At 36.0% G+C, this 13380-nt stretch overlaps 1 protein-coding gene across 2 annotated transcripts in view; it reads left to right on the plus strand.

The window, feature by feature from the left end:
* Positions 1-5056, plus strand: part of DPY19L2 (dpy-19 like 2) — a 94289-nt gene extending 89233 nt beyond the window's left edge. For both annotated transcript variants that reach the window (XM_077856218.1, XM_077856216.1), the window contains one exon: positions 4775-5056. In XM_077856218.1, coding sequence (XP_077712344.1) covers positions 4775-4925 — 151 coding nt within the window. In that variant the 3' untranslated portion in view covers positions 4926-5056. The remainder of the gene's footprint in view (positions 1-4774) is intronic.
* Positions 5057-13380: the final 8324 nt, after the last annotated feature.

The raw sequence follows: 13380 nt of genomic DNA on the forward strand, positions 1-13380 counted from the left end.
AAGAATGAATTTCAAAAACGTGCTGAATGAAAGAAGCCAAACACAGAAGAGTACATACTATGTGATTCCATCCTATGAAGTTCAATATATGCAAAACTAGTGGAAATAGAAATCAGAATAGTGGTTGGCTTTGGTGGAGCAGGGGATAAAGGTGGTGGTGGGAAGATACTCTGAAAAGGGATTCAAGAACTTTTTTCTTTTTCTTAGAATAATGACAGTGTTCATGATCTCGATTGGCATGTTTTTTATATGGGTATATGCATTTGTCAAAACTCATGGAACTGTACACTAAGATCTGTGTGTTTTTACTTCTATAATTGTACTCTAAAAATACAAGTAAATATTTATGCAAAGAAGTCTTCTAAAATCCCAAGACATAGACAAACATTCTACAACTATCCCTAATAGCCTTTTGAGACACCAGGAATAAATTCTAAAGAAGGGATAGCAAATTTTCTCTTAAGGCAATTCTTTTTACAAAATTGGCTGCTTCTACTTTTCTTCACAACTCTGTTCTATTAAATATTACATACTCCTTACCTAAAGGCCTAAGGCTATGTGACATTTAAAGAAAATAGTGAAATGTGATAATTGGATTTTATAGTTTGGACAAACTGGATTTAGGAGTTACTGGTCTATCTAATGTCCAAGGACATTGAACATAGGACCCATAAGAAACCAGTTTTGAAGAGAGTTCAGTTAATATTGTCAAGAGGTTGATTTACTGCTCCCAGAGATTACAGTTATAAGAACTGGGTGAAAACACAAGCACTCTTTACTTTGCATGGTACTATACTGGCTGAAACTTAAGCATGTCAAAATTATGTTCTTGCTTTGCATGGTTCCATGGATCTCAGTGTCATATTGAGACTCCTGTGTATTGGAACCATGTCTTTTTTTTTTTTAGATTGTATTTATTTATTCATGAGCAACACACAGAGAGAAGCAGAGACATAGGCAGAAGGAGAAACAGGCTCCCTCTGGGGACCCCAATGCAAAACTCAATCCCAGGACCCAAGGATCATGCCCTGAGCCAAAAGCAGATGTTCAATCAGTGAGCTACCCAGGCATCCCTAGAACCATGTCTTAAGAGCTACCAAGGCACTACTTAAAGCAAAGATATAGTTCCAATATGCATATACTTCAATTAACAGGATGCATCCAAAGTTAGGTTTAATTATAGTAAATACAGTTATTTGAAGTATCTGGGAAGTGACAGAGAAACAGAAACTTAAGAAATTTGTACTTGAAGGACGTCTCTGAATTTGTGACCTTCTTGCCTGAGAGCACTTCCTAAATCACCCCCTTCCAGATCCTACTAGAGCAGAAAATCACAGCCTACTGATTTTAGGGGACAGATGGTGGCAGATGAGCTGTGAGTAGCAAGGCAGCTGGATATTTGAAGGGGACATTTTAGAAGCAAGAGCACTACAGAAAGACCAAAATCGAAAATCTGAATATAAATTCTGCCTAAAACCTATTCTACACATGCCTGTGAGAAACCCCTGGGAACTTAGGAAAAGGGCAGATGAGAACTAGAGCCAAAATGTATATCCTTTTATCTATTTTATTTTATTTTTATTTTTTGAGATTTTATCTGTCTCTTTTAGAGTCAGCAGGGGAAGGGGCAGAGGGTGGAAGGAGAGGAAGAGAATCTCAAACAGATTCTGTGCTCAGTGTAGAGCCTGACATAGGGTTCAATCTCATGACCCTTGAGATCATGACCTAAGGGAAACCAGGAGTTGGGTGCTTAATGAACTGAGCCACCGAGGTGCCCCAAGATGGCTATCCTTAAAAGAGAACTCCTGGTGAGATTTGCAAATTCCCTGTTCTTTTGATCATGTACGTTTCCCAACTTGCACACACTCTAGGAAGCAGGAAGCAGAAAGCAAAGTCATTACTGTTTCAAGATGTTAGGGCAGAAATAAGAGGTAACAAAGCAACTCCACATTCTGGGGAGAACCCCCCAAAGCAAGGGAAATACAGAGAAGGTAGGTTTCCAAATATGAATATAACTCTGCCCAAATCCCCGGCTGATAAAAACACAAAGAAAACCCCAGGGATAGAAGGAAGAAGTAGCTGGAATCTAAAAAAAAACTGAGCAGAGATAGTTGCTGCACAAGACAGGACATCTGGGGGAGTTAATTGCTTACCAGAACAGAAAGTAACAATCATCAGAAGAACAAAACAGACTCCAGACTTACTGCCTCCTATTTTCTCCAGTGTTCAATTTCCAACAAAAAATTATCAGACCAATAAAAAAAAGGGGGACAGCCTGACCAAAACTCAGGAAAAAAGTCAATAGAAACTGATTCAAATAGATTGAGATGTTGGACTGAGAAGTGGATGACTGCAAAGCTGTTGTTATTATTATATTCAAGGAATTAAGATATGTTCAAAGAATTAAAGGAAGACATGATATCAATAAAAGACAAAATAGGATTCTCAACAGTGAGACAAAAGCCCCAGAAAAAAGGAAATTCTAGAACTGAAGAGCATACTAAGACTTTATTTGAGAGAAAAAATGATGGAGAGAAAGAGAGAGAGAGTGAGAGAGCACAAGCAGGGGGAGGAGTAGAGGAAGAAAGAGAAGCAGACTTCCAGCTGAGCAGGGAGCCTGATGCAGGGCTGGATCCTGGGACTCTGGGATCATGACCTGAGCCTAAGGCAGATGCTTAACTGACTGAGCCACCCAGGTATTCCTAGAACTGAAAAGTATAATAAATGAATGAAAATTCTTTAAAAGCTCTCAATAATAGGTTTGATATGACAACAGGAAAAAAAAAATCAAAGATCGGAAGATAAATCACGAAAAAGTAGCCAATCCAAAGAACAGGGATCAAAAAGATTGAAGAAAAAGTAGCAAAAGCCATAAAGACCTGTGTATTATTAAGTAGTTGAGCACATGGGTAATACAGTACCAGAAAAAAATGAAAGAAAAGAAAAATAGCAGAAAAAAATACCTGAAGAAATGTTGGCCAAAAGTTTCTTCTTCGCTGAAAGCCATTAACTTAAAGATTCAATTACACTTAACAAATCCAGCTAGGATAAACCCAAGGAAATCCACACCAAGGTACATCATAGTCAAACTGGTGAAAAACAAAGAGAAAAGAGAAAATCTTGAAAGAAACAAAAGAAGAATGATTTCATAAATGTCTGGCTTTTCATAAACAATAGAAGTCAACTGACATTGAAATGATCATTCAAAATTCATATATATAGGATATACTAAAATGCACTGGAAATGGTAAAAATGTGGGTAATATTAATCACTCCGTATGAATATATATATTTTTATATATGAAAATCTTTTAAAAACTTATGAGTAATTAAAGCAAAGATAATACCATTGTATTTTTGAGTTTACAATGTAGTATATATATTATATATATATGACAGCAATAGCACAAGCAAGGGAGTAAACAAAAATAAAATGTATCATTGTCTGGAAGTAATCCAGTTAATGTTAAGTAAATTGTGATACATTGAAGATACCTGTTTTAATACCTAGAGCAACCACAAAAAAAAGACAAAAAAATTGCATAAGCCAATGAATAAATTGGATGATGCAGTAAAACTTTCTGCTTGACATAAAAGAAGTCAAGAAAGAGAACTAGAAAATCAAGAACGAGATGACACAAATAGAAAAAAAAAAAAAAGCCTAAGTCAGTGTATTTACAAATGTGAACGAGGACTAAACACTCCAGTCAAAAGGCAGAGATTGGTAGACCAAATACAAAAGCAAAATCCAATTATGTGCTGCCTGTAAGACATGCATTTTAAATAGAAATACATATATAGATTGAAGGAAAAGGGATGGAATTGTTATCGTGTGAGTAATATATAAAAACTGCAGTGACTATAAATATCTAGAATATTCTAGAAAAGGCATAACGATGTTGCAGAAAGAAGATCAGTGTTTGCCTGGGCTAAGCTTGCGCGAGGGGACTGACTGCCAGAAGGGCTCAAGGGAGCTTGTTTCAGTGCTGGGAATTTTCTGTGTTAGATTGTGGTGGTGCTTACACACCTATGCACGTTTGCCCATATTTATCAAACTTATAAAATGGGTGTATTTTATTGTATGTAAATGATTCCTCAATATACCTGTTAAAAAATAATAGCCAACTTTCCCTGACTTCTTCCCTTTACTGACTCGCATGCAAGGTTATTCCTCAGTGAGAACTAGTATCCCAGTCAGTCCAATCATAGAGCCACCCACACACAATAGGAAAGGGTTGAGGAGAACAAATCTGGCAAAAGTGCTTTCCTTCCTTGCCTTGGACTGTATGTTTCCATGTTAATCTAAGTCAGGTGAAGCTCAGAAATAGGAAATTCATCAGGAATTAGATTAGCTTTCCTTTGTCTCCTGCTACTCATGGGCCTTAGCCTTGTGTTTGGATGGTGATACCACCTAGAAAATATATTTATTTACATTTCATTTTGAAAATAAATTTTTAAGTAATGTATTTCGAAATGGATATTGGACTTTTACTGTTAAGCTTAATAATACATGGGTTATTTGATTAAGTATAACATGAAAATGCAACATCCTTAATTTCATTTTTATCTCTAAATGGTGAACTTACAAATTTTTGAAATGTAATAAAATATCAAACAAATTAGTCTCTAAAAATCTTGGAGCTACTTTATAATTTATTTATTTATTTATTTATTTATTTATTTATTTATTATTTTTTACTTTGTAGTTTATATACTCTCCCTGTATATTTTGATTTTTAATATGGATATGTATGTGCCCCTCCCCTTTTTTTAGGCCTGGTTGCAGTATGCTGGAAATTTGGGATGTAGAAGACCCTTCCAATACAGCGAACCCTCCCTTATGTAGCATCTTGCTCAAAGATGCGAGGCCTTACTTCACCACAGTATTTCAGAATAGTATGTACAGAGTATTAAAGGTTAACTGAAAACGAGACAACCCATCACACTCTGGTGCAAACAAGTGTGTAGAAAACACTTTGCCTTATTTATGTCAATAAAATCACAAACTTTAATAAGGGACCTTTAAAAAGAAGATAATAAAAATGATTTGAAGTTATTCTGATTACTAAAAGGTAAATTATTTCATTGTTCTCCATTGAATGTCAGGCTCATTAGGCTTGTCATTTAAATCACTTAATACTGCATAAACAAATGTCCATCTTAAAGTTCTAAAGAAAAATATATGTAAAAGAACAATGAGATTTAATAAGTCAAAGGTATATGTAAGTCCTTTTGTATCCAACTAGGTGCTTCGAATTTTCTCTCCAGCGCAAACTCTTTAAACCACTTAGAATAGACTAATGCAGTTTCTGAAATGACACTTCCTTGAAATCCTTATACTAATCACAACTTCTTTACCTCTGTGAGGAAATTTGTGTATAACCATGTGTCTATTAAATTTGTTTTTGCTTTTATTAGCCCTCAGGAAAGAGCTTTAATATCTTTTAATATTTTTTATCATTTCAAGTTAAATATTTTTTAAAACAACTTATTTTGTAATGTTTTGAATCTCTTGAAATTTATTTACCCAACCAGATAAGTATTTCCTATTGATTAGTTCCCAACCGAAGTTCAACAGCTTATTAATCTATCTTTATAATCCAGCGGGTTTTCTTTTAACATTCAGACAAAATAAAAATTGCTATGGTACATGACCAAATTTGGGGTTAAAACATAATCAGAAAAGAAAATCCAGCTAAATTTATCATATGAGATTTTAAGATTCTGTATCCTGAATGAAGCAAAGGCATTTTTCATCTTGACAGCCCTGTAGCTCATTGGACATAATCTTACTTCCTCATTACCGTCTCTCTGATCACCACCTTTTGTAATAACATATTTCTAAATCCTCATTTATTTTTGGTTTTGGATGAGGAAGTTGATGTTTTATAAATCTCCTCCTCCAATATAAAACCTGTACAACAATAATGCTTTGAAAGTGGGAAATAGTTATCTTGAAGATGTTGACAAATACAGAGATAAACATTCTTCCTCTGCTTGACAGACAATAAATATGCCACATCTGTAGTATTTTTATATCTATCTACTTTAAATTCATCATCTCAGATTTTTTGTAATTCCCTTATGTTCTTGGCCCTTTATATTTGGGATAATAAATTGACTTAATTCCATAGATTGGTTCATGTATAGTAGGTAGGAGATTATATTCAAGATAACCAATAAAATTATTTTTCAACTTTTATCATCATAAAATATTTTAATACAGGATACAAAACATCTAAAAAAGTGTGTCCTCATTTTATCAGTATTTTCAAATAATTTGTTTGGGCCTAGGTATGGGGCAAAGGAGGAAAGGAGACTTAACACGTAACATTCATAAAAATTAAAATACATCATGGATAATGTTTTCATAGGAAATATTTCTTTAAAATATTGGTAGAATTTTTTAAAGAAGAGCTGTATTAGCTAATAAAATATTTCATAAAAGTATGCTTATGTGGATTTATATGCAGGAAAACCAGTAAAATTATTTTCAACTTTTATAGTGGTAAAATATTTTAACACAGGATGCAAAGCAGCTAAGAAAGCATGCCACACTTTACTTATTTTAGCATTTTCAAATAATTTGTTTTGGTGTGTTTTTGGGCAAAGAAGGAAAAGAGACATAAAGCCTAACATTCATGAAATGAAAGTAACAGATTTTCTCTTTTTTTTAAAGTAACACATTTTCGATGGTGTTGTTATAAAAAATATTTTTTAAAGAAGTTCATAGAATTCAACAACAACAAAAAGGGAAGAAGAGTGTTCACTAGTTAAATGTTCCATACAACTATAATGATGAGTGTGGATTGTGTTACTTCCATGTACCACATATATTTGAAAAGTAAAGCCCTTGAAGATCTCTGTGTGCTTTCTATCTTTTCTCACCTTTTGCCGAGCATATGTTTTGACATTGAAATAATTCTGATATGAAGGTAGAAATCACCTGTTCCTGAATTTATTAACCATGTTTTCATTGGCAGTGATCTTAGCCATTTAAAAACAATTCTGCATCGTGTCACACAGGAGGCAGTACACCATGATGGAAATGGTGTGGGCTTTGTAACTAGATGGGTCTAATTTTAAATCCTGGCACTTCTAATTACTGAGTGTATTACCTACCATCCATTCAAAAGATATTTATTGAGTACTTACTAATTGAGCATGACGCAGGACTCTATCTCAGGACTCTGGGACCATGACCTGAGCCAGAGGTAGATGCTTAACCAACTGAGCCACTCAGGTGCCCCTAATGTTAATTTTAGTAATAAAAATTATATCTCATTTGATATGTGTCTATTATACAAGCAATACAAACTCATGGAATTTTTGTCTTGAAAGAAAATTTGGAAGAAGGAAAAATATTCAACAAGCACAATTACTATCTGGTTTTCATCCAACTTTACTTGTAGCTATACATATTTTGCTCGCTTTCTTCTTTTAACATAATTTAAATTTTAACATAATTTAGGTTTTGTTCTTTACATGTTAGATACGGAAATGTTTTATAGAGACTTGTTTAATGACTATATAATATCTCATTGTATGTGTTGTGTGTATGTGGAGAGGGATTATGTATCTAAACATGTATCTAAACCATTGTTAAGCTACTTACATTTTTACTACTGCATGTATATATATGTAGAACGGCCCTGCAATGAATATCTTAGTGTATTAAGATTTTTTAAATTTTCAAATTATTTCCTTAGGATAGATTCCATAAAGTTAAATTGCAGTAAAAAAAAAAAAAAAGTGGATACCCTTAAAGCCTACAGTGCAGTTTGCCTCAAATTACCTTTGCAAAAGGATTATATACACCACCAGAAGTCAATGTATGACAATGCTTATTTCACGACACTCTCATTAACATTGGTCAGACCTATTTATTTCTTGCTAATTTGCAACACTCAGAGTTTTACATCATTATTCTGATTTACATATATTCCATGGTTTCTCATGGCTTCTGAGGTTGGGTACCTATTGCTGCTTGTTAAATGGTTGCATTTCCTTTTGTGTATTGGTTCTTTACATTCATCCACTTTTATGCATGTCTAGCCCACCACCAGGATTATCTGTGTTACAGATACTGATTTTTGGTGAGTGTCTTGTCATTGTTTAGTAATCTTGATGAAAATGCCATATGAGTTAGTATATTCTTTTTTTTTAAAGATTTCATTTATTCATGAGAGACACACAGAGAGAGGCAGAGACCCAGGCAGAGGGAGAAGCAGGCTCCATGCAGGGAGCCCGACGTGGGACTCGATCCCGGGTCCCCAGGATCACGCTCTGGGCGGAAGGTGGTGCTAAACCACTGAGCCAGCCAGGCTGCCCCCAGTTAGTATATTCTTACTCACTATTCTGTAGGCTGGAGATTATGCCTCAGCTGTCTAAAATAGTTTATAATTTGTACCATATTCAGTACAGCATATTTAATATCAAATATGAAGTTTTAAGATCTCAGTGCCTCACCGGTATGAATAAAGATTCAGTGATTATAATTTCATGATTGGATACTGTCAACTTTGTAAGTTATGTATATGTATGAGATTTCTTAAGCCATTATTATTCTAACCTGGGTTGATTTTTATAGGACATATAAAGCAGTATCAGTAAATTTTCAGCAGTTTTGGCTTCATGTGAACTAGTGGAGTTTTACATCCAGTAAAAGTTCTCTATATTTTTAATATTTAGAAAGTATATTCTCTGTAGCTCTGTTCCTATGCTTTGATAAATCCATTGAGTCTCTTCAAAAGAGGTCAAGTTAGAGATAAGGAAGAAGAAAAATCTCTTTTTGAAAATTCTTTTTTAACCATAAAAAAAAGGAAAATTTGAAAAGAATAGGTAAGTATATAACTTCATGCATAAAAATAAAATTTAGATGGGTCAAGAACTTACATGAGAAAGGCAGAACATGAAAACTTCTGGAAGAAAATAAAGAAATGCAAATTAAAACCACATGACAAAATGTACAAGTGTGATGATAATTGGTGAGAACAGGGAGCAACAAGAACTCTCGTGAAATTGTAGTAGGAGGATAAGTTGGTACAGCTGTCTTGGAAAATAATTTGTTATTGCTTAATTTTAAAAGTATGTAGTTTCTGTAACCAACAGTTTCACCCTAAAGAAATGTTTGTACAAATATGCAAGGGAAAACAATTACAAGACTATTTATGGAAACAGGGCGCCTGGGTGGCTCAGTTGATTAAGTGTCCAACTCTTGATTTCTGCTCAGGTCATGATCTCAGGGTCATGGGAGCAAACCCCATATCACATAGGGGCTCCAAGCTCAGCAGGCAGTCTGCTTGTCCCACTTGTCCCTCTGCTCTTCCCCCAACTCGCATTTTTTCTCTCCCTCTCTCTCTCAAATTTTTTAAAACTTAAAAAAAAAAAAAGAATATTTATGGAAGCATTATTTGTACCTTGGGAGAAGAAAAACTGAAAACAGCCTGAAAGTCCACTAAGAGACCAAATAAAATGGAATATGATACAGTAGGACTGAATCTCAAATACAATGTTAAGAATAAAAAAACAAATCATCAAAGGTGGGGCATGTGTGTAAATATATATATGCCACTTATAGCCTTAAAACAAAGAACACAATATTGTTAGGAGGTAGACGTGTGACAAAACAATAAAAACACAGGCATAATTAATACAGAGCTGAGGCTGGTGATCTCTTCTAGGAGACAATGCAATCCAGGCAGGGACCCTGGGTGCTTCAATGTTCCTGTTCTGATTCTTAACTGGGTGTTAAGTATGTACGTGTTCATTTTATAATTCTATAAGATCTACATATACTTTATAATGTTTAATATATTGCATGCCCTTCAAAGTAGGGATTTAATATCACATTTAATATCTGAGGTTCTTAAACCTCGGATTCTCTTTCAGTAAACCTAGTGTGCTTACACAGGCATCAGGAGTTCTGATGACTAAGTTCTTGCTAGCCAAATTTTCAGACTGTAGATTTTATTGAGCTTCCATCATGTGCTTTATTTCTTAGAAGTGGCAGATGATGTGACAGTGCCTTTATTGAACAGCACAAACCTAATAGAAATTTTGATAGAAATTTGATTATTTTAATTTTTTTCTATGAAAGTAAATCACGTGCATTAAGGGGAAGTTGGAGAATCCTGAATAGTAGCGAAATGGAAATACATGATTTTTCAGTACAGCTTCTTAAAAATCGCCATATCGTGGTTCATTAGATTTTGAAAAAAGACATCATTCATAGAAATTGTATCACAATTCGTAATGCTTTTTTTTGTTGTCAAGATGAGAAATATGGGCAACCTGGGTGGCTCAGTGGTTTAGTGCTGCCTTCAACCCAGGGCTTGATCCCGGAGACCCGGGATCGAGTCCCACGTCAGGCTCCCTGCATGGAGCCTGCTTCTCCCTCTGCCTGTCTCTGCCTCTCTCTCTCTCTGTGTGTGTGTCTCTCGTGGATAAGTAAATAAATCTTTAAAAAAAAATGAGAAATATAATGTGACTTCCTCATGGCCTTAAAATAGCCTCCATATGATGATAACTTTGTTTTTGCAACCCAACGCAGTGTATTTGATGGCCTATGTCTATCAAACACCCATGCTCTGTGATATATGGGAAAATTACAGGTTAAATTTGTTTTTTTTTTAATGGTCAAGATTTTTATTATCCAAGTTTTTTTTTAACAATTCCCTTTTTATTAAAATCAATTTTCAGAACATTATTTTCTATTAAAGCCATCTTTTGTGCACTTTATATTAACTTTTACTTTGAGTATTGAAAAATCTCACACATTCAACAGCCTTAATTTACTTCAGTGAACCCCAATTATCATTTTTCCTCTCATCCTTTCTTCTCAGGTTCAACTGTCTTCAGGTGAACAATGTATTACCCAACTTTTAAGTAGTACATTGATTAGGACTTTAAATTAGGCCCCTTGTTTCTCTTGAATTGTGTTAAATTATTTTCTTTCCTCTCTCATGGTAGTTATCTACCAAAATTAGAAAAAATACGAAACATACCTACTTAATATCAACACATCCATAAGGAGATTTTTTTCCAAAAGATTTCTAGCCAAAGTTTCAATAATACAAAAGGGTTGCTTTTCTTTGAAATGAGGTCTAATTAAGTATTAGGTTTTGATACTTAAGACTCCCTGAAGGCCCTGCAGTGCTCAGAATCCTTCCAGTTTTTCTGTTCAAAAACTACACTGCCTACTGTATGGATACAGTGTGTAAGTCTCTATCTTTTTTTCTTTTCTTTCTTTTAAGATTTTACCTTTTTATTCATGAGAGACAGAGAGAGAGGCAGAGACACAGGCAGTGGGAGAAGCAGGCTCCATGCAGAGAGCCCGATGCGGGACTTGATCCCGGGACTCCAGGATCACACCCTGGGCCCAAGGCTGAGCCACCCAGGGATCCCAAGGCTCTCTCTCTTCAAAGAGCTTAGAAGCTAGCGGGTGATAACCATCTGTGACCAATGCCCTGGCACGACAGAAGGGACATGTGCAGACCACATCACATCACAGAAGACTTCTCTTCTACAGGTGTTGCTTGATGTGTATCTTACAGGGAAGGTAGGAAGTCATCAACTAAATGTGATAGGGAAGAGGGGGGGAAGGCACTTTCCCAGGTAGGGGGAGCCAGCATGTGCAACAGCCCAGAACCATTGAGGCAGGTGGCTCCATTGAGGACTTGCATTTTGGTTCAGTGAAAGGTGCATACTGAGGTGCTTCCTGTAAACTGGAGAGGGAGAGGAGCAGCTCACACAAGCAGGAGGGTATAAGATACACCTCTGCGGTGCGAAGACAGTACACGCACCCTTATTCTCCAATCTGGTAACTCTGAGGCTCCGTTTCTTTGTAAATTGTTTATAATACTTTCCTCACTGAATCATGAGATCCAACAGGATCTTCCATGTGGAAGTGCATTATAAAGTATTATACATGTGATCCATTTTAATACTCCTAAAGACATCGAGTCCACTTTGAATTGCATGTTAACAAAAGGAAGCTCTGAAAGGTGTTAATAATCCCAGAAGAGCAAACAACAAGATCATTTTTATTTGGCTTTGAATTTTGCTAGCGGAGCTTTTGCAGATACTTTCTTCCTATGTTTGGCTGAGATAAAAATTCATTTGCATCTTTTGAACACATATAGACAATGGCCTTTATTTTAAAAATCCCTTAGAACAGCTACAACTCATTCATCTATAGATATTGAGATTATTCAAGTGAAGCTACCAAGCTTCATATATTCATGGAATGTACTGAATGGAACCATGACTCAAGGATGTAGGAATTGACATATATTCATGGAATGTACTGAATGGAACCATGACTCAGGACGTAGGAATTGACATCTATACAAAAATAGCACCTCAGTTATTGGAGTAAAAAAAAAAAAAAAAAAAAAAAAGCTTGTTCACACAGCTTCATCAGAGACCTAAGGAATACAAAGGGGATCTTAAGAATAATTTTTTAAAAACTAGTGTTGTGCGGCAGCCACAAAGATAAACCATCCCTTCATTGGAGCTCCTCCCTGAGTCAGCCAAGATGTGGTCAGGTGTCCCATCTCAGTCCCCGGCTCCTCCTTTCATGGGTATGGGATGAGCCTCCGAGCCTGCAGGCCTCCCCACCCAGCCCACTTCCTCTCTAGGCCATAAGGCCTTCCATCAGGGCTTTCGCCCTCCTTCTCCATCTCCGCTTCCGTCTCCCAGAGAACCTGGGCTCATCTAGGCAGATGGCCAACCCAAATCCTAGGCAGAGCAAGTTCAGACTTTTGTCTCAGTCTGGCGGGGTGTCTGAGCGGTTCTGACTTCCCTGTGCATATGGGGTTCACAAATACAGAGAACCTTCCTGACTGCAGAAAACCTACCTTCACTCCTTTACCCGTGCTAGTTTCCCATGAGTTTTCCTGACCACTCACAGATGGTGCCACGAAGGAAATTCCTCTCTCTTTAAAACCTTGCTGGGGTCCCCAGGGTAATTCCTAGGAACCCCTTGCACAACAGCCATTGTCAAGAGAGGGAACTATGCGATGCCTGTCTTTCCTCACAGTTCTGGCTCCTGGTCAAATTTCAGGGTTCCCCCATGGAGACAAGTCCTCTGAGAAAGGTAGAGGCCAGGCATTCAAACCATCCAGGCACAGTACATTCACACTGTACAGTTAAGTGAAGAGTTGAATGCTGAAATTTGGTCAGAAAATCTAGTCAAGTCCAGTTATTTTAAATGAAGAGTTGGGCTTTGTTAGACTCTCTTTATGATACTGTGAAAAGCAAAACTATACTCATCTGAAATATAGCCTTGTTTATACCTCACACTTATCAAAATGGTTTCCTCTATTATACAAACTGGATTAATTTTTTTTAATAGGAGGAAAGACCACTCACTAAAAG

Source organism: Canis aureus, chromosome 18 (genome assembly GCF_053574225.1).
Source record: "Canis aureus isolate CA01 chromosome 18, VMU_Caureus_v.1.0, whole genome shotgun sequence".
Classification (NCBI taxonomy): Eukaryota; Metazoa; Chordata; class Mammalia; order Carnivora; family Canidae; genus Canis; species Canis aureus.